The 22,433-nt window shown below is 47.0% G+C and overlaps 1 protein-coding gene across 7 annotated transcripts in view; it reads right to left on the reverse strand.

Annotated features, from left to right (window-relative positions):
• Nucleotides 1-22,433, reverse strand: part of Sfxn5 (sideroflexin 5) — a 142,240-nt gene that overhangs the window by 79,076 nt on the left and 40,731 nt on the right. For all 7 annotated transcript variants that reach the window (XM_008824713.2, XM_008824717.2, XM_029559416.1 and 4 more), the window contains exons 4-6: nucleotides 10,186-10,212; nucleotides 9,653-9,707; nucleotides 7,522-7,547 (exon numbers count right to left, since the gene is read on the reverse strand). In XM_008824713.2, the coding sequence (XP_008822935.1) occupies nucleotides 7,522-7,547; nucleotides 9,653-9,707; nucleotides 10,186-10,212 (108 nt within the window). The remainder of the gene's footprint in view (nucleotides 1-7,521; nucleotides 7,548-9,652; nucleotides 9,708-10,185; nucleotides 10,213-22,433) is intronic.

The raw sequence follows: 22,433 nt of genomic DNA on the forward strand, positions 1-22,433 counted from the left end.
CAAAGTATTTTGTCACAGCAATGGAGAAACAAACTAGAACACCCAGCATGCATGAAGCCGTAGGATCAATCTCCAGCACCACATAAACCAGCATGGTGGAACACACCTGTAATCCCAGCACTTGGAAGATAAAGGCAGGAAGATCAGAGTTCAAGGTCATCCTCAGCTACATGTTCTAGGACAGCCTGGACTACTTGAAACCCTGTTTCAAAAAAAAAAAAAAAAAAAAAAAAAAAAAAAAAAAACAATAACAACAAAAACCCACCAAGACCCACTGGCGGGGAACCTGTGATCTACCTCCCTCACCTCCCAGTTAGATACAGTACACCTAGCCCCTGAGATTTGAGAGCTGCAGACTAAATGGGAGTACTGCGGGGAACTCAGGACTGAGGGTGGAAGTGCAAATGTTACCTAGAGAGTCTTGGGCCCATTACAGACCTGATTTCTGATTTGTGAAATGTGCAGGACACAGGCAGAAGAGGGGAATAAACCCTAGGACAGCACACTGCCTCTCCTACCATAGGCCTATGGAAACGATTGTGCTCCATACCACAGTAGGAACCTAGGGACTGAGATGCTGACTGTAAGAAGTGCCTCCACAGTCAGGGCTTCTCAGAGGATCCCTGAAAGGCTGGTGCACTGAACCATAGCAACCTCAGGAGTGGCCCAGGTACACTGGCTTTGTATCCAGCTTTCTAAATAAATTGGGATCTTTTTGCCACACACCAAGGGGGGAAAAGTTCCCATCTTTAAATGTTAAGCTTAAAATAAGACCCGACACGGGTGCCAGTGGATCTGTGAAATCTGCTGACTAAACTGGCACCAGTGCCTGGGAGAGAACCAGCTCATCCCTCTGGAGCCCGGGAGGTAGGGATTGGGGTTATTGTCAGGGAGGGCATGGGGTCAAACGGGGATGCTTGCACAAACAGAGGCTGCTTAGATGTGGTATCCAGAAGCCTCTCGTTCGAGGCACCAGCCAGCCTGCCTCACCCCTTCCCTTCAGCATGCAGGGGCCCACCTCCTAGCACATTCGCTGGCACTTTCATTTCTATTTTGGTAAGCATTTTCTGCTTCTACATGCGTGTATTTCTTACCCACTCAGACCAGGGGCTTCATGAAGGTGTGGACTAGAAACTTCCAGCCCCTTTAGCACCTGTAACTAAATGCTCAGGGCCATCCAGGTAACAACAGAGCATTAGAGGGGCTGCTGTGGCTGAGGGGCATCAGGCCTCAGGTGGAAGTGCTGGGGCAGCAGTCATACTCCTTCCATACAAGGCACAAGGCTGGGTGTTGGCACGAAGGTGGCAGTAGCAGTGAAATGGTGCCAGGAGTGTGACCCAGGAGTCGCCGTGTGACTTGCCCATGTCTGAACACCAAGACAAAGGCCACAAGTTCTCCACACCTCAGGTTCCGCTGGAGATCAGCCTCCAGCCCATTACTCCAAATCTTGGGACATGGATATCTAGGACTCAGAAGCAGGACCAGCTGCCAAGGTCATCTGTTGGGAGGTGTCCCAGGCCATGCTGCCTGTTTTGCCTCAATCAAGAGATCACACTGTTGCTCTGTGGCTAGAGCATCCTGTCCCCACACTGTGTGCACTAACTCACAGAGGCTTGTGTGCATGGGGCTGCAAGGATTGGTTCACATGGGACGCACACAGCATCTGCTTCTACAGTGCACAACCAAATGGCAAAGGAGCAGATGAGCATACCAAGCCCAGGACACTGACAGGGCCACAGTGTCAGGCTTGTCTGGGGTGTGAGGGGTTCACCTCAGAAACACTATGAGAAAAAAAGACACAGCTGCAAGCACACACTCCCAACACACAGCAGGCTGAGGCAGAAGGATCACCAGTTCAACACCTGCCTACACTATACAGAGACCTTACCTCAACACATACACACACACACACACACACACACACACACACACACACACACACACACACACACACACACACCAAAAAACAGAGCTACATCTTTTCGAGCTACATCTTTTGGCTTAGCTGATCTGTCTACTGAGGGCAGCCATCAATTTTGAAAGGCTCCACCTGGCTATTTAGTGAATCATGAACCCATGTTCACCTGTGAGTCACCAGCTAAACCACCCAGATATCTGGTTTGGCAAGATGATACTGCCAAACAATGTACTGATGAGATGTTTATAAAAATTACTATGATGGGGCTGAAGAGATAGCTCCATCAGTAGTGTTTGTCTTGCAAGCACAAAGACCTGGATTCAATCTCTAGAACCTACTTTATAAAAAGCCAGGCATGGGGGCATGCACTTATAATACCAGCACAGGGGAGGTGGAGACAGGATCTCTGGTGCTCACTGGTCAGCCAACCTATCCTACTTGGTGAATTCCAAACCAGTGAGATACCCTATCTTTATTAAAAAAAAAAAAAAGATGGACAGCTCCTGAGGAATGATACCTAAAGACCTAAGGTTGTCTTCTGGCCTGTGCATGTACATACATATGTACCTGAACACACAAACATGCGCACAAAAAAATACTATGGCCGATACTTGTATGCTTACTTATTAACTATTCTTCCCTTTTTTCTCATTCATAAACTCTCCCTATGACTGGGTGACTCCCAGTCACCAGCTAACTTCCCTGATGAAATGTCAGCAGCACTGTTGTGTAGGACAGATGACTCAACTGGAAGATGTTTCACTCTTCTTTATCAGCTCTGAAATGTGTGTATGATAGCTGGATTCCATTTGCATCATGGGCTACGAGGTGATACATACAATAGAAGCTAAGCACTGAAAATGGATGCAGAAAAATGGACACTGGGTTCCTAATGACCTGGAGGTTCTGCCCACATGCAAGTTTCCTTGACATCAGAGAGAGATAAACTGCTTTATTAAGCCACTGTTACTTTGAACTTTCTGCAATATGCAGATGATCCCACACAAAACTGACACAGTTATGCTGCAAAGAAAACCATAGTAAATTCTAAATGTCAGAATTATGGAGGCCACACTCTGAAAATAAGATCAGTTATAATAATAACAAAAGAATACTTTTTTTTTTTTTTTTTTTTTTTTGAGACAGGGTCTCCCTGTAGCCTCAGCTGGCCTGGAATGCATTATGTAGACCAGGTTGGCCTCTATCTCACAGAGATCTGCCAGCCTCTGCTTCCTGAATGCTGGAACTAAAGGTGTGAGCCACCATGCCTGGCTCCAAACCACTGCTTTTAACAGCAGGTTAGCAGAAACAGCTAAAACCTAAGTCCATCACTAGAGGACAGAACACTGCTCAGAAATAGAAACAAGCAGACGGATGAACGAATGAAGTTCTAAGTGCAGCAAGTACAGCCAGCTATTGTGTATAAATAAAGAAATCTACTTAAATGAAACAAAACAAAACAAAACAAAAATGCTTTTTGGTGTCCTGGGGACAGAACCCAAGGCCTTGAGCATGCTAAGCATTAGTTCTACCACTAAGCCGCATCCCTAGACCACCATCCTCCAACCCTCCACTCTTTTTTGCGACAAGGATACACACATACACACATATATCTATCCCAGATTGGCCAACTGGCCTCAAACCACTATATAGCCAAAGATGATGATCTTGAACTCCTTGAACTCCTAGTCCTCCTGCCTCCACCTCCAGAGTGCTGTGATTACAGGGATGATACAAGTGTGTGCTGCCACATCCTATTTTTGCAGTGCTGAGGAATGAACTGCAGTTTTTAACATGCCAGGCAAGCACTCTACCAACTGAGGCCTTCCTTCCTTCCTTCCTCCTCCCTCCCTCCCTCCCCCTCCTTCCTCCTCCCTCCCTTCCCCCCCCTCCCTCCCTTCCCTCCCTCCCTCCCTCCCTTCCTTCCTTCCTTCCTTCCTTCCTTCCTTCCTCCCTTTATTCCTTCTTTTCTTTTTGAGTAGTAGTCTCACTGTGTTAACCTGGCTGGTCTCAAACTTCAGGGCTCAAGTGATCCTCCTGCTTCAGCCTCCAGAGAAGTTCCAACTCTAGGCACAAGTCAGAGAAGCTGACTCGAAAAGAATAGTTTTAAATGATAAAGTATTTGCACACGCATGCCTAAAGAAAAGTCAGGAAGTTCAAGTCTGACTTCTGACAGAGGTAACTACTGGGGAAAGACTAGGGGGTTGCAGCTCGTCAGAAGGACTTGTGCTTGTTTGTATTGTTTGGGTTCTAAGCTAAGAAGACATTCATGTATTGCTTTCATAAATTTTAAATACTTTTTAAGATTCTATTTTTACTGCCAGGCATGGTGGCACATGCCTTTAGTCCTATCACTCAGGAGGCAGAGGCAGGCAGATCTCTGAGTTCAAGGCCAGCATGGTGTACATAGAGAGTTCCAGGACAGCTGGGGCTACAGGGAGACCCTGTCTCAAAAAGCCAAAAAAAAAAAAAATACTATTTTTAATTATGTGTATCTTTATGTGGGTTTGTGCACACAAGTGTCGTGGCTGCAGAAGCCAGAAGAAGGTGTCAAGATTCCCTGGAGCCCTGGAGCTGTAGTTACAGGTATCTGTTAGTCACCATGTGGGTGCTAGGAACCAAACCCAGGTCCTCTATAAGAGCAACAAGTGCTTCTAACCCTGAGCCATCTCTCAAGTCCCCAGTTTTCCCCAGTTTTGTTTTTGTTTTTTAGACTATCTCCTGTATCCTAAGCTGGCTTGGAATTGTCTATGTAACTGAAGCTGACCCTGAATTCCTGACCCTCCTACCTCCATCTCCAAAGTGCTGGGATTACGAGTGCGTGTGCCACCATACTCAGCATTAAAATATTATATATATATATATATATCCCTCCTGGTGGTATTTTTGAATCCCAAAGAACATATTCATATATTACTTGTATAAAATATACATTTTTTTCTTTTAATCCTAGAGATATTTTTAAACTCCAAAGATGAGAGAAAAATATATCAAATGATTCCTGGGGAAAGTTTACTTACAAAAGAAAACAATTGAGTAACTATTGTTTACATATGAAAAGGAAAAAAGACATTTCCCAGCAGCAATAAAGCAGTAAGTAGATTATCCACATACTCTGAATGTTATTCAACAGTATTCTAGCCAAACACAAAATACATGAAGCTTCCATAATTGTGAAGTTTAATACAGCTATTAATAAGGATATCATAAGTCTGATGAGATTCCTAATTATTTCCCCAAACTTGGCAAGTATATACAGGCAAAATGGTAAGTAAAGACTACAGGAAGCCAGGCACAGTAGCACTATAATCCCAGCACCCAGGAGGCTGAGACAGGAGGATAAAGAGTTTGAAGCAATCCTGGGCTACACAGTGGGGCCCCTCTCAACAAACAAACAAACCTCTGAAAGCTGAAGAGAGAGTCTGACTTCTCTCAGCTCACAAACAGGCACACCCTGAGGCCTGGCTCCTTCATCTGAGACTAAAGTCCTCAAGGGCAGAATTTGTCTTTTCCACCTTTGTGTCCCCAATCTTACTCAGTGTCCTTTGTGAACAAGTATTTGGAGAATGCAGTCTTAGAAACTTTGTTTCCCTAGGTACCTGTGTCCATGAGCCTCTTAGTACCTGTAATGATAGCTACTCAACTGATAAAAGACTAAAGGGGTATGCTAAAAGTCCTAGGCAGGGAGGGTTGGGGAAATCATATTTACTATTTGATTCTTGATATTTATAATGCTCATACATGGAATACACATCTCTGAGCTCTATAATAATACAGGTGAATGTTAATCACACAGAATTAGGAGGCTCCCCATCCAAAGGACCAATTAAGAATCCATAAGGGCTGGATACATGGCTCAGCTGTTAAGATCCCCGAGCTACTCTTGCAGAGGACACAGGTTTGATTCCCAGCACCTACATGGCAGTTAACAACTGTCTATAACTCCAGTTCCAGGGGATTGGACACCCTCTTCTGACCTCTGCAGGTACTGAAAGCACAGGTGCACATTTCATATGTGCATACAAAATACTCATACACATAAAAACATACAAAAAAGTAAGTAAATACAATTTAAACCGGGCATGGTAGCCCACACCTTTAATCCCAGACAGAGGCAGATGAATCTCTGAGATCAAGGTCAGCCTGGTCTACATAATAAGTTCCAGGTCAGTCAGCAAGGGCTACAGGGAGACCCTGTCTAAAAGAAAAAAAGGAAAAAAAAAATCAGTGAGAAAACTATCAGTCTAATATAAATCAGGAATAGAAAAATAATAAAGCCTAATAAGCAAGTCAGAGTGAAAACTGAAAGCTTGGCTTGGAGAGGGTGGGGGTAGAGTGCCAGCATACAGGAAGCCCTGGGTTTTCACCCCAGTACCACATAAACTTGATATGGGGCACACACCTGTAATTCCAGCACCACTCAGGAGGTAGAGGCAAGAGGATCACAAGTTAAAAGCCATTCTCAACTATATGTGGTGTTCAAGGCCAGGCTGAGCTATGTGAGACCCTATCAAAAACAAAACAAATAAAAAAAACAGATAATTTATTTTAAGCCAAGTGTAATGGTACAAACCTGTAATCTCAGCATTTGGGAGGCTGAGGGAGGTGTTCCAGCCCAGACTGTGCTATACAGAGAAACTCTATCTCAAAAAAGCAAACAAACAAACAAACAAAAAAGAAAAAAAAAACACGAAGGACTGTAGATGTAACTCAGTGCTAAAGCACTTGCTAAGCATGCACAAGGCCTTGGGTTTGATCCCTAGCACTGGAAAAAAAAATTTTTTTTAAATAAAAAAACATAATCCGGGGAAAATAAACAAATTTCAAATTTAAAAACTTGCATATGTATAAGATGAAATATTTTAAGCACACATAGAAGCCTAAGGGATAATATAATGAGCACTCATGTGCTGTGCAGCCATCATTCCCTCAGATTATTGTGAACACTTTGTCTTTTCTATAAGAAGCAGCACAAACACAAATGGCATGGCTCTGCCCTCCTGCTGGGTAGCACCTTTCTCTTCCTGGAGGTGGACAGCACTATGACTCTGTGGCTTCTGTTCTCAAGACTGTTTTCACAGATACATATACCCATAAACTATATATACTATCACTTTGCACATTTTTAAACATGATAGAATGACATCAGCGAGTATTACTACTCTGCTACTATTTTCTCATTCAACACTGGTTTTGAGACTTATCCATATTCATAACAGAATACTCAACACAGGAAAGAGATCATGGAGAAGGCAAAACCTGACTCCAAAACTGAACAAAAAGAACACCCAAAACCTTGCTGAATTAATTTGGAACTTTAGTTTCCACAAGGTGCCCCTGTATTCCAATTTCCCTGGTCCTTCAGAAAGCCCCAACCTGAGGGCTGAAGGTGCTTTCCAACTCTGGGCAGGCCTAAGTCAGAGCACCTTTGGCAAAAGAGCTCTGTGAGGTGCCTGGAGTGAGCGAAAGAGATGCAGATGCCATTTCTTCCCAGCTCACCACCAGGATGTTAAGCCAAATTCTCACTGAAGAATTTTGAACAATATATGCCCTTATACAAAGTTTTGTTTTGGAAAAGAAAATCCTTTGAAGGTAAGACTTACAATTGGTGTCCCAAAAGGAATGTAACCTGTGGGTGGAAAAAGAAAAGAGTCAGGTCTCATGAACCATCCACCTCTCACAGAGATACTCAGAAGCCTTCAGCTTCCCCTGGCCCATGGCAAGGGACTCAGGACAGTCACAGGGAAGCAAGGGGGCCTTCCCCTGACTCAGCTCTCCCCACAACAGAGGGCTCTCCATACCCCCAAAGTCTCCCCACCTCTCTGTACCTCATCTGCCAGACAACTCTGGCTCTCCTCCAGAACCCAGAGGCTGGCACCTGCAGGTAGCAACAGCCTACTGCCTGTCACCAGTGGTGCTTGCCCCATTTCCTCTAAGAAGGCACAATGCCCCACCCCGACTCCCTATGGTTTATCTCCCAAGAAGCCCAGAATGTCTTCCTTCTTCCCTTAGCCTCTTTCACTCCTTCCACATCAAGACCATTCCTGGCAAAGGAATTCCTTGCCCACCTGAGACACCCCTAGGTGCCAGTGCTCTGGCTGGTCAGCCTCAGGGGAGCAGCAAGGAGCTGGGTGAGGAGTGGCCAGGTCCTGGGTACTGTCTCTCCAGGCTTGTGGTCCCAAGACAAGGCTCCTGCCCTCTGTCCATGGGCAGCCTCCTATTCCCAGCCTCTGACTTGTAGTGGTCAGTCAGCTGATAGCTGAGCACCAGGGAGCACGCCATCTGAGTTTCAGGGAGAGCCCAGGTTCACATCCTGAGCACACACAGCTTTATATGCTGGTGTCGTGGCTCTCCCGCTCCTCCATCTGGGGACAGGGCCAAATTTTGGTAGGGGGTGGGGGAGCCTCAGAGGAATGAATGCCTCAGAAAGGTCTAGAATTATAAAAGAAGGCAAGCTGGGGGTGAGAGCCTGCCATTTCTGGCATAGGGATAGGGAAACCCAGGTCCTCGATATTCAGAGCCTTTGCTGCTCAAGCTTTCCACCACAAAGCCAGGGTTCCTGGCATGATGGTATCACATGACTGTCTCCTGGTTGGTCTCCATAAAGTCAGGCTGGGGAAGAGGGTCCTCCTTTCTCCAGTCAGGCAGCAGGCAGTAGTACTTCATACCACTCTTGTGAGTTGGGGTAGGTAAAAATTAGCAAGGACAAGAACAAGGGACAGTGGTGTGTGTGTGTACGTGTGTGTGTACTGCAGAGTGACTTGGGGCAAGGTCTGTAACTTCTCAGAGACGAGGGCAGGGCCACCATCTCAGCCAAGCAAATGTTCTAAGTCTTAAGGTTCAAACACACAGAACAGTCTTTGAGGAGCTCCTGAGTGCTGGCTTCCTGAGGATGGGCATCTTATAACCCCTGTGCACAAGGCCCCACAAAACACAACCCCACCTTGTCTGTTCATAGTAGTGCACACTGAATACGTCTGTCCAGAAGGAAGGGTTAGTTAACAGCAGGATCTGAAGACAGCCAGTCAGTCTAGATGCTGTGGCCCAGAATGGGGAGCAGGCAGTGAGTAACATGGAGGCTGCCCTTAGTGTGGAGTGTGTGATCTGGTGGAGGCCCAGATCCACTGCAGAGTCCACTGGCCTAACCCCAATCACTCAGGTTGAAAAGACAGGCAGGTGCATGCCTGACCAGCGTCTAGCATGGCTGAGCCAAAGTGAACATGTACACAAGAGCGTGGCTATGTGTGTGACAGGCCATGCCCTCCTCAGGTGGTATGATGAGCTACTTCCAAACTGAAATATGTTCTCCTGGAGGGAGGAGGGGGCTCATAAGACTGAGGAAGTCAAGGAAACTTAAAGACTCAGCAAGCTGAGAGTGTCATATGGTTCTTGAGGCTTCTCTCCAAGGTCATATAAGCAGTAGACTTGCTGGGGGCACTCTGGTGGAGTTCCAGGACCATAGCTTTTGTGACTTGTCACCCATGCTGGGGTAGGTTTTTGGTGATAGAGCTGCTTCAGAGTTACCATGCTCCTTTAAGTCACTCCAATAAACTCAATGGTCCACCAAAAACCTTGTGGAATTGTTTCTTTGGTCTGCAGTCAGCACCCTTTCTGAGGTAGATATTTATTCAGTCTTCCCAGGAAAGTCAGAATATCAGGGCATGTGGCCACTCCTGGCTGGGACTACAGTCAGAACCCCAGGCTAGGCAGAACAGGAGGGTCCCAGAAGCTTACCTGACATTCTAAAGGGCATGAAGATCTTCTCATTGGTGTCCGGGTGTAGGATAGCCTGGCAGGAGGGAAGGGCAGAGAGAGGGGACAAGCAGAGGTGTTAGGAAAGAGGGAAAGGCAGCTTCCCCCAGAAGACTCTCCTGACAGTGGCTTTGTGCTGCCTCTGGCAAGTCATTCTTTAAGGAAAACTCGAATACAGAGCATGATCAGTATTCTCCTTCTGATAGGTCCTCAAAGAGCATGGGAGCCAAAAATGCATCCACCTGGCAGGCATTTTGCCCCTGCCTGGAGTCCAGTCTTTTCCTAGAACTCCCAGAGTGCCCAAGTTGAGGCCAGCCAGGCCAGTACTCCAGCCTTCAGACACTCAGGCTTTGGGGTGCCGGGTAAAGGAATGGGTGGAGTAGCTGGGACAGGCAGGCAGGGAGAGGGTGGGTACCCAGTAGCCATGGGACATGGGGCTTCTGCTATGTTCCTGGGACATGGAGGGGAGGGGTCCCGAAAAGCACAGAGAGAAAGAGAATTGAGAACTAGATTACCTGCTTGATTTTTTGTGCACTCCAGAGCTAGAAGAGAGAGAGAAATAAGAATTAAAAGCACATAGGAATTTAAGGTCTCAGAGCCATGTTTTGTCTTGTCTTTCCTTTCTTTCTACAGGATCTCATATAGCTCAAATTCAATTATGTTACCAAGGATGACCTTGAACTCCTGATCCTCTCGTCTCCTCTTCCCAAGGGCTTGGATGATAGGTGTGCACCATAATAGCACAGGATTTTCGAATCAAGGAAACATGGTAAATGAGTATCAACAAACCAGAGGCTGGCATGGTTTTAACAGAGCAGGACGGTGTGACTAGGAGAGGGCACCAGCTGCTGATGCTCAGGGCACAGTAGATAGCCGTTAGGCCTGTTTATGTAGCTACACTGGTTCCCTGGAGTATAAACTAAGTTGCAGCAGTAATGAAGACTACCAGATAGCAAAAAATAGAATGCATCCCAAAGCTGAGTCCCCTAAACTGTCTAACAGCTTAAGAATGTTTGTTAGCATTTCAACCATGACTGACTGCCATTCTGAAATAGCAAGGTGAGAAGCAGTGGATTTTTCTTCTATTTTCATGTGTGTACGTGTGGTACCACATGTGTACAAGCATGTTTTGCATGTATGTGGGCACACATGTATATGTATGCATGTGTGTGCATACATGTGGCAGCCTGAGGTTGATACTGGGAATCATTCTTGATCACTCTTCTATCTTATTCAATGAAGTAGGTCTCTCAATCAAACCCAGAGCTTATCAATATAGCTGGTCTCCCCAGCCAGCTTGCTCTGGAGATCCCCTATCTCTTACCTTCCAAGGCTGGAATTACAGGTGGCCACCACACCCACTCAGCATTTATATGAGTTCTGGGGATCCAAACTCTAGTCCTCGCACTTGAGAAGCAAGCATTTCAACCACTGAGCCATTTCCCTAGCCCAAGAAACAATAGCTTTAATAATAATAGTAATAGCCAGGCATGGTGGCACACACCTTTAGTCCCAGCACTCAGGAAGCAGAGGCAGGTGGATCTCTGTGAGTTCAAGACCAACTTGGTCTATATAGCAAGTTCCAGGCCAACCAGGGCTATATAATGAGACCCTGTCCCAGAGACAGAGACAGAGAGAAAGAGAAAGAGAGCGAGAGAGAGAGACAGACAGACAGGCAGGCAGAGGCCAATGAGAATCATCAGGAGCACAAAGGTGAGAACTTCATAGAACAGGAGAGAAGCAAAGGGCCAGTCCTATCTGCTCACTAAACATCTTTTTGAAGTCTGGGCTCTGGTCCAGTAGGATATCAGGCCCTACAACCTCCTAGGACCACACCCTCCACCCTATCATTTCCTCCCTTTCTGTGTTCTCTCACCTGTGTGTTCCCAGGGATGCATCTTTAGGGATGCAGGCTCTTGTTTTCAGCATTATCTACTTCCCCCTCACCCACAGCGCCTAACAAAGAGAGAGTACTCAATAGGCATTTAGAGAAGGAATAGCATCTTGTGAAACAGATCTGGTTAGAGCTATGTGTGGTGGTATATACCTGCAATTCCAGCATTTGGGAAATAGAGGCAGGAGGATCAAGAGTTCAAGACCAGCTAGGCTACATAGACCCTGTCTCAAACAAACAAACAAACAAACAACAAAAAAAAAAACAAGCAAACAAACAAAAGATCAGGTGAATCATGGTGGAGTAATGCATAGGTTCCTCTCAGTAAAAGCCCAGCAAAGGAATAAATCAGCTGAAAATCCTACTGAAACAGAAGGGAGCAGAAGCAGAAAGGCAGTAGCACAGGTTCAGAGCACAGAGAGCTGAGGAAGTGATGGCCAGTGCTGAGGAGGGAGGCAGTGTGCCCCTTATGCCCAGAGATAAGCTCCATGGGACACAAGCATGTTCAGCTCTGGGCACCAGATGTGATCCATGGTGAGGTCATATAGCAGAGAGGCCCAAAGCACCTGCCAGGGAGCAGGAAGTTTGTTCTCCAGAGGAATGAGAGTAATCCAGATGTGGGGTCACAGGCATAGGAGAGCAGTATGAAGGCCTGAGTCCTGCACAAGGGATTCACAGACACTTCCCAGGGCACAGCAGAGAAGTGAGTTGAACCCCTTTCTCTAAGAAAACAGAAAGGTTGAGAAAGAACCCATGAAGAAGCCCAGGAGGACTGCTATCAGCAGTGGGAAAGGAAGCTCTGCTCTGCAGGGCTCCTGCTGGGACTGCTGTCTTTTGGTGGCTTATTTGTAGGTGATGGGGATTAATCCCTGGGCCCTGCACTTTCTAAGCAAGTGCTTCCACTACTGAGCTCCATCCCCACATGATCCTGGTCTTGACTCTCTTTGAGTTCCTCTTCCATAAGTGAACAGTGGTAGAAGACAGAGCAAGTACTAAAGGCTGTGGCTTCTGTTCACCCACGGTCTTGCCTCCCATTACCTCCTGCCACTCTGTTGGACACCTGCTTCACAGTGACCTCTGCTATCCTCCATTTCTGGCAGACAACTGGATGCAGGGACCAAAGAGAAGAATGAACAGGCTCATGCACTGAGGCCTGGGGCAGGGCTCTGGGAGCCTCTGAGGGCTGCACTTGTTCAACATTTGTCCCCATGGTCAAGAGAGGGTGATCTTAGGCAGCAAATAGAAAACATCTTGCCAAGTGCATGTTCATATGCATGGGCAGGGGTGTGGGGAGGGAGAGGGAGGGGAGCAAGGAAAGGAAAGGAAATACGTCATAGAAGAAAAGGGAAAATTAGCTTTGTTTCCTCCTCTTTGAAGAACGGCCATACATTTGTATTTTGCATTGAGCCCTGAAAATGATGAAGTCACTCTGACTACAAATACATATTTGAGCTGGGCATGGTGATGCATACTTGCAATCCCAACAGCTCAAGAAGTAGAGGGCAAGAGGAGTTCAAATTCATTCTCAACTCAGGCGTTCAAGACCAGCCTAGGATACCCGAGTCTCTTATTTCAAAAAATAGAACACACTGACGTTTGGAATACCTGAATGAAAAAGATCGTTACTCGGTGCACCTGAACATGCTTGGAAAAAGAACTCAGAAGAAACAAGACTACTCAGGAGCTAAAGAGAACTTCTGAAAGACAGACAGGAAAGGACAGGATGCTGTCGGAACTGGGAGGGGACAAACTCTAGCATTGCCACTTCCTGGATGGGAGGACCTATGCAAAGAGCTTTGCCTGTGTGCCTCAGTTTCTCCATGGGCACAGTGGGCTGCAGTAGAGTTAGGGCTGTTCACTTTGTACTTCCTGGCTTCCCTCTACAATGGGGCAGGATGGGGTGCTCCTGGGACTGGGTGCCCTGCTAGAGCACTGTGGGTAGGAAAGATCATTGCTTCTCTGGCTCCAAAGTCTCCCACTGAGGACCTGGAGGAGGACAGAGAGGCACTAGAAGACAGTAAAGTCACTAAGAAGAGGGGCTTGGTCTCTGAAAAACAGCATATGCCAAGTTTCCAAACTGCACTGGTTTCAGACATGAGTGGGCCTTACTGAGAGAAGAGCCTGAAATCTGGGGCTTATTTGTTATGGCATATGACTTAACCTGACAAATACAGAGAGTTAAATTATAAATGTATAAGTGTTTGATTTACTGAATGGAATTGGTATGGTTGCCTAAAACAGGGGAAGACATTTAAGCAAGCAGATTTTTATTTTATCTTTCTTATTTATTATGTATTTCTTTATTTATCTTTGTTTTTTGAGACATAGTCTTGCTATGTAGCCTAGACCATCCTGGAATTTGCTATGTAGACCAACCTGACCTCAAACACACAGTGATCTTCCTGCCTCTGCCTCTTGAGTGCTGGGATTAAAGGTATGTACCATCACACCTGGCTAAGTGAGTTTGCTTTTTAAAGATTCAATCATCTACCTAAGCAGCTTAGCCTCTACTGTCATATTCCCCAACATGTCTTGGGGGGGGGGGGTTCAGTTTAGACAGTGCAACTCATCTTAGACAGACTGAGTAGCTTAGCCTAGATCCTAGAGGTCTGGTGGCAGGACAAGAGACCAGACCCTGAGTAGATCAGTGTCTGAGGTTGGCCAGATTGACTGCCAGGTCTGAGGCTCCAGAGGAAGGAGCAACTGCATCATCCTGTGGTTGGTCCCACAACACCCCTTGCAGCCTGGCATCAGGTGCTCATCAAAAGGGCCTCCATCCTCCTCCCCTGCAGACAACCAGCTCAGCAGCACTGCTCTGAGAAGCCAGGGCTGTGGTGTGTCCTCAGAGTCAAGAACAGCCTCTACCTGCACCAGGGGGTAGCCACAAGGCATCAGACAGATGCCAGCTCCATAGCAAAAACAGGAATGAAGAAAAGGAGGCCTGGGAAGGCCAGGGGTAGGAGCCCACAAGACCACGGTCCCAGCCTGCAAATGACACCACCCAGACCCCAGGCAGGCCAGGGCCGTAAGTGGCAGCTTTTCTATTTTGCCCAGTGCTTCCCTCCCATGAACTATTTATCACTCTCAGAAACCTATTTCTACAGGACAGATGAGAAAACTAAGCCTCCCAGCCATGCCCAAACTTCCAGGGATGGCCCAGAGCCAGAGCTCATGACTACGTGCCAGTTCATCCCCACTCTTTCATTCCCGATCAGTGAGCACACACCCTGTGTCCCTCCCTCTTCTAAGGACTTTGTACGTCTCCATTCCTTTAATCCCCTCAGCAACCCCAAGTCTATCTCCCACTGCATAGATATGGAAACTGAGGCACAGGGAGACTTGCTCCAAGTCCCACCTCAGTGCAGAGACTGCACTAGAGCAGCCTGGCTGCAGGATTCAGACAGAAGTGTTACCCTCCTCATGCACCTCTATCTATGGTATTCAGATGTCTGCATGCTGCTTTTTTTTTTTTTTTTTTTTTTTTGAGACGGGTGCTCCCTGTAGCCCAGCTGGTTGGACCTCACTATGTAGACCAGGCTTTTTGAATTCACAGAGATCCGCCTGCCTCTGCCTCCCAAATGCTGGGATTAAAGGCATGTGCCTGGCATATTTGGTTTGGGAACAGATGGGAAGAACACCTTTATTTTCATCAAAAATTCCTAGGCATTTTATTTGGGTTCATCAGTGACAACAGCCAGGTGTGATGGTTCATCTTCACTGTCAACTTGACTGGATTTAGAATCACCTAGGAGATGCAGCTCTGGGTGTGTCTCTGGGGGTGTTTCCAGAGGGCAGCATGATAAAATATTTTATTTATTATTTTTATTTTTATGTGTACGAATGTATTGCCTGCATGTAGGTAGATACACTATGTTTTGCAGTGTCTGCAGTGGTCAGAAGAGCATGTCAGATCCCCTGGAACTGGAGTTGCGTATGTGGAGTTACCATGTGGGTTCTGGGAACCAAACCCAAGTCCTCTGCAAGAGCAGCCAGTGCCCTCAAGCACCAAGCCATCTCTCCAGCCACTTATCAAGGTATTTTGTAACAGCAAAGAGTAAAATAATACAGTCAGGCACTTGGGCCCTGACTCAGCCACCAACTTGCCTTGTCTTCAGCTGGGTAAGTTCCCAACACCTTTGAAATGAAATGAGGAACGTGAGTTCAAGGCCAACTTGAGTTACATAGCAAGTACAAGGCCAGCCTGGGTTGCATGGAGAGATACTGCATCAACAAAATGAAAACAAGCAAACAAAAAATTAATCAGAGCTGGGCATGGTAGCACATGCTTATATAACCCAGCACTCCAGAGGTAGAGGCAGAAAGATCAGGAGTTCAAGGTCACCCCTAGCTACATAGCAAGTTCCAAGCTAACCTGGGCTACATGAGACATGAGACCCTGTCTCAAAACTCATCATCATCATCGTCATCGTCGTCATCCTCATCATCATCATCATCATCATTGAGCAGAAGAAGAGGAAGGAGGTGGAATCCATGGCCCTTTCTGTCCAGTGCCATGCCAGGCCAAGTTCAAAGGGAACAGGTTAAGAATGCAGGTCTGATCCCTTGGATCTGGCTGAGCTTTTCCCTGTGACCTACTGGACCTATGAGCTAAATGCTAGATGCAGAAAAGGCAGGAAGTATTGCCCACAAACTGAAAGTTGAAGTTCTATGAACCACTTGTGCAAGTAGGTCACAGAGAAGAACCACCCTGGACATGAACCAGCATCATGTGTGAGAGGCCAACTAAGTCATAGCGACCAGCCATCCATAGAGTCCGGGCCAGGAGTGCCAGTGTCTTCACAGCAGCACACAGAAGCATCTCCAGTCTGAACTATAATCCCATGTTTAGAGCTGATCTCATTTGGGCTCAGTCAGCATCCTCTCCACCTCTGGCTGAATGTGGAACTGTACGGTAGATCTGTGTAGCCTTGATCCCATGGGACTGACTGGCTCTGGCATCTAACCTTCATGGATCTGAGAGTTTGAACTCTGTTGGCTTGACTCACTTGGAGAACAGAGACAAAAGGCAGTGCAGGGAAGCCATCTGGGCTGCTGCTACAGTTCATTGATTTCATAAGTGGTCAGCATCTCAGCTAAGCCATCCTCTGAATGTGCCTCAGTCTCCCTGTGGAGACCACAGGAGGGGTGGACTGGGGTCCCACATGCTGCTAGGAGGCAGGACATACCCCGGCACCCAGAGAGAGAGCAATGGCCCCGCCCTGAGTCTGGCTCACTTACTTCCCCTCTGTCTCCTTGCAAGCTGCTTCTCCAAACCTCCTAAGGCAGTGAAGACAGAGCCTATTTAAAACAACCTCCAGAAGGTAATTAAACAGAGCCTGAAGGGGATCCTTCTGCAAGGCGAAGGAGGCCTCCAACAAACAAAAATCTTCCTAATTGATCAGTTGGACCCACTGCCTTATACTGCACCATTAATTGTGTTGCCATGGTAACTCCCAGGTACCATGTACCTATACAAGTCTGTGTGGGGTGAAAGGGGCTCCCAACTCTGCAGATATAGGAAAGAAGAGGGATATCCTGCCTGCTTCTGCCACGCTGCACCAGCAGCAGCTGCAGATCTTCATCCACAAAGCTTTGCTCTTATGGACAGGTCAGGCCCTGTGCTAGAACCCAACTGTGAATTCAAAATCCCCTACAGGCCAGGAGATGCAGGGCAATTTACTTAATCTTTCTGAGCCTCCAATACCACTTCTGTAACATGAAAATATGAATATTTGGGGCTGGAGAGATGGCTCAGAGGTTAAGAGCACTGGCTGCTCTTACAGAGGACCCAGGTTTGGTTCCCAGCACCCACACAGCAGCTAACAATTGTCCTAACTCCAAGATCCCCTCTTCTGACTTCCATGGGCATTGCCCGACACATGGTTACACTTATACACATGCAGGCAATACACTCATGCACATTAACAAAAGAAAATATGAATATTTATATCAAGTGTATTACAAAATTAATAATGTATCTAGTGAACAAATATTTATTGAGCATCTACTTTATGTTAAGCACTAAAGACACCTCAGTGGAAAAAACAACAAAAGGGCTGTTCCAGTTTGCTATCTGTTGTGTCAGAAATGCCATAACCAAAAGGAACTTGGGAAGGAAAAGGGTTTATTTTATCTTGCAACTCCCAAGTCAAAATCCACCACTGAGGGGAGTTGGGGCAGGAGCTTAAGACAGGAACCAGGAGGCAGGAACTGTACCAGAGACCATGCTTACTGGTTTGCTTCCCTGGCTTGCTCAGCTATCTTTCTTATATAGCCCAGCCCCACCTGTCCAGGGACGGCACTACCCACAGTGGGCTGGAACCTCCTACATCAATTAGCAATTAAGAAAATGCTTCACACTGGAACTGGAGAGATGGCTCAGCAGTTAAGAGCACTGGCTGCTTTTACAGAGGACCCAACACCCACACAGCAGCTAACGAGCATCTATAACTCCAGTTTCAAGGGGATTCGATGCCTTCTCTTGGCCTCCACAGGTATTACATGCATGGGTACACTTACATACATGCAGACAAAACTCATACACATAAAATAAGTAAATAAATATAATAAGTAAATAATTTTAAAAAATTTTAAGAAAATGCCTCAGAAACGTAGCCACAGGCCAGTGCACTGAAGGAAACTCCTCATTGAGGTTCCCTCTTCCCAAGTGACTCCAGTTTGTGTCAAGTTAACAAAAACTAACCAGCACAGATGGATCAGTTGATAAAGTGCTGGCTAGAGTGCTTTCCTAGCATGCACAAAGCCCTGGTTCCATGCCAGCATTAAATAAACCAGGTGTGGTGGCACACACCTATAATCCCAGCAGGAGGTGGAGGCAGGAGGCTCAAGAGTTCAAGGTCATCCTTGATTACATAAGGAGTTTAAGGTCAGCTTGCAATACTGAGACTCTATTTGAAATAAATCAAGCAAGCTCTGCTTTTATGGAGCTTAGCTAGGGAGGGGCAGACAATAAGCAATGAAAATAAAAAGTAAATTCTGGGTCAATAAGATGGCTCAGCTTGCCACAAAAGCCTGATGACCTGAGTTCAATCCCCAGAGCACACATAAAGGTGAAGGAGAGAAACAACTCCAAAGTTGTCCTCTGACTCCACACGTACACTGTGAGACACATGCCCCTGCCACACACATCATGAACACACAGAAAAGGATAAATAAAATGTTAAGTAAATTCTCTGACATATTAGAAGCACAAATGTGTTTCAGCAAACAGGAAAATTGGACAAACAGGTCAAGGATTATGTAGTGGCAGTGTGGGCAGATGTCACAGCAGTGAGGTGGGGGGGTATCTCAGGGTAGAGAGAGGGAGCCCTGCATATGTGGGTGGCAGATTGTTCTGGTTGCCAGAATAGCCCATGCAAAGGCCCTGAGGCAGAAGTGGGCCTGCCTGGTGTGTGTGAGGCACAGCCGGGAAGCCAGCTGGCAGGAGGAGGCTGAATAAAGGGCAGTAGTTGAAAACAAGGTCAGAGAGGAACAAGGAGCACATGTAGAGTCCAGAGGACAACCTTGAATGCTGTTCCTCAGGTGCCAGACACCTTGGTTTTTGAAACAGGGTTTCTTACTGACCTGGAGCTCACCAGTTAGACTAGGTTGACTGGCTAGGGAGCCTCAGGGATCCACCTGCCTCTACCTGTATTGCCTGCATATATGTAAGTGCACCCATGTGCACCTTGTGCGGTGCCAGAGGAGGTCAGAAGAGGGCATTGGATCCCCTAGAACAGGAGTTACAAACGGGCGCTGGGAACCAAACCTGGGTCTACAAGAGCAGCCATCTCTCCAGCCCCAAGAATAGGATGGATGCACTGCTTAAGCAGCAATTGTGAGCTTCTAATCCCCCGGCCTCCACCTCCCAAGTACTAGAATTACAGATATGTACCTGACTTTAAATCTATATTGCTTTTTTTTCTTTTGGATCAATTATTTTTCTTTTATGTTCAGGACTCATTATTTACAGGTGTGGCAACCATTTAAGAATATAACAGCCACTGGGCCTGGTGGCACATGCTTTTAATCTCAGCATTCAGAGGCAGAGGCAGGTAGATCTCTGTGAGATAGAGGCCAACCTGATCTATATAGTGAGTTCCAGGCCAGCTGGGGTTACAAAGAGACCCTGTCTCAAAAAATATATAAAAAGAAAGAAAGAGGGGCTGGAGAGATGGCTTAGCAGTTAAGGGCACTGACTGCACTTGCAAAGGACCTGGGTTCGATTCCCAGGACCCACATGGCAGCTATGAACTGTCCTTAACTCCAGTTCTAGGGGAATCCAAAGCTCTCTTCTGACCTCTGCAGCATTGCATGACACAGGTGCACTCACATACATGCAGGCCATACACTCATACACATAAAATAAAAATAATAAAATATTTTAAAAAGAAAGAAAGAAGGGAGGGAGGGGTAGAGAGAGAAGGAGGGAGAGAGGGAGTTCAAGAACAGAAGAACAAGGCCAGGAGTGAAGCACTGTGGATAGCTCATGTGACAAGAGCACACAAGGTATCCAGCCAGCCCACAACATCGGGACCAGTCTCAGGATTCTGACCCAAAGGACCATGGAGCAGGCACAAAGCAAGTAGAGAGAGACCACTGTGTCTATAAACTCTGTGGGCCTCCACACATGGTCCAGACATGACCCTTGAGCAAAGTCAGCCTAAGCTAGGACCTGGGGCATTCCTTAATTCCATACCACTCAAGTTTCTTGAAGCCCTGAGCTGACATGCCACGGCTGTTCCCTCTATTCTCCTGTCTGTGGAGGCCAGGGGATAGGGCTTTGCTGATTGTGGCCCTAGGAGGGAGGGAGAGTGACAGCTACCAAACAAAGTGCAATTCTTCAAGCTCTGTGGAGAGGGAGGAGCTGCTCCAGGGGACCAGAGTAGCAGGATCACACCTAGAGCATAGTGCCACTCAGCCACCAGATGAACCCACCAGGGACCACCACTGCCAGCCAGAATGCAGCAGCACAGGAAACAGCTAAATGCCAAGTTCCAGGCCCCTTCCCCCACTCCCAGGAGGCCTGTGGGGGTGTGGTTAGGACAGAAAACAAGACTAAAAAAATGGGGCAGCAGCTTTCACCTACCTGAGGGAGCAAAGTGGGAAAGGCGCCCTGTCGCTAAACTCAAGGAAGTGAAAGGCCCCAAGAAGCCCAGTTCAGTGGGGATGGGGTGTCAGGGAGCTTGGGTGGGTAGTAGACTCAGAGTCACAAAGGGCATGGAGTAGCCCCACCCCTGAGGGTACACTGGAGGGTGTGAGGACTCCTTCAGGCTCAGAGCTGAGAGATCAGGGTCACCATGCAGACCTAGTATCAAAGAAAAATGCTACCACTGGGGAAGACTGCAGTCTGACTGCCTATTCAGGGCTGCAGGGCAAATGCCTCAGCGACCAGCCTGACTGCCCTGGCATCCCGTCTCATGGCTTCCTTGGTCATGTAGCTGGCCAAGGTGTTGAGGTCACTTTGCCATGCTACTGTCTACCCTATCCTTGCCTGGACCACTCCCACCTCACCCTAGCCTGAAATACTCCTACTGTAGCCCTTCCTACCAGTCTGCTTCTCATGGGCTGGTCTCAGGAAAAGAAAACTCTTCCAGAAGCCCCAAGTCTAGACAAAAGTTTCTGCTTCTACAGCTCCCCACAGTATCACCTGTCTTCACTGTCATTGTCTGTTTGTCTGTGAGGAAAGAAGCCCATCCAGCTTCATCCCTGCTCTATCTTCCAGGCCCAAGGCCCACAACTGGCCTGTAGTGATGGGATAAAAGGAAAAAAGATAAGAAAGTCTGAGGGTAAAGGATATAGTTCAGTGGTAGAACACTTGCGTAGTATGCAAGAGGCCTTGGGTTCAACCCCTAATACTTCAAAAGGGACGGAAGGAGGAGGAAAGGAGGGAGAAAGGGAGAGGGGGAGAGAGAGGGAGGGAGGGAGGGAGGGAGGGAGGGAGCCTGAGTGTCAGTTTAAGATGTCCAATATCTGGGGCAGGAGAGATGGCTCAGTGAGTAAAGTGCCTACCATGCAAGCATGAAGACCTAAGTTCAGACCCCCAGGACCTGTGTAAAAAGCCAGGCATGGAAGTGCACACCTGTAAATCCAGTGATATGGGGAGCAAAGACCAGTGGATTCCTAAAGCTCACTTGTTAGCCATCCTAGCTGAATCAATGGATTTCAGGTTCAGGTTCAGTGAGAGACCCTGTCTCAGAAAATAAAGGAGGAAAGATACCTAACACTGGCCTCTGGCTTCCACACAGTACTACACATGCATGCACCTGCACACACACATGCACATACCACACTAACAAGTACGTATAACAAACACACATGCACACGAAGTATATCCAATATTTGAAGATTAGGAGTTCTAAGAAGAGAAGGAATTATCCAAGAAACAGTGTAGCTGGGTGTGGTGGCTCACTCCTTCATCCCAGCACGTGGGAGGTTAAGGTCAAGAGGATCACCTTGAGTTTGAAAGCTAGCTTGGGGTCCAGAGTGAGACCTTGTCTTAACAACAACAAAACGAGTATAAAAATATTTGCTAGAACATCTAAGAACTTTCATATTTAAAGGGGTCACTAAAAATCCAAAATAATGAAGTTTGAAAGACTTAGGATACGCTGGGTATAGTAACCTGTAGTCCCAGCACTTGAGAGGCAGGGGCAGGAGGACTGCCAGGAATCTGAGGCCAGCCTGAGCTACAGAATGAGATCCTATCTCAAAAACAGGTCTATTGAGCCAGGTGTGGTGGCACATGCCTTTAATCCCAGCATTCGGGAGGCTGAGGCAGGCAGATCTCTGTGAGATCAAGATCAGCCTGGTCTACATAATGAGTTCCAGGCCAGATGGAGCTACAGGGAAATACTGTCCCCAAAAAAC

This window comes from Nannospalax galili, unplaced genomic scaffold (assembly GCF_000622305.1).
Source record: "Nannospalax galili isolate Female #2095 unplaced genomic scaffold, S.galili_v1.0 scaffold389, whole genome shotgun sequence".
NCBI lineage: Eukaryota > Metazoa > Chordata > Mammalia > Rodentia > Spalacidae > Nannospalax > Nannospalax galili.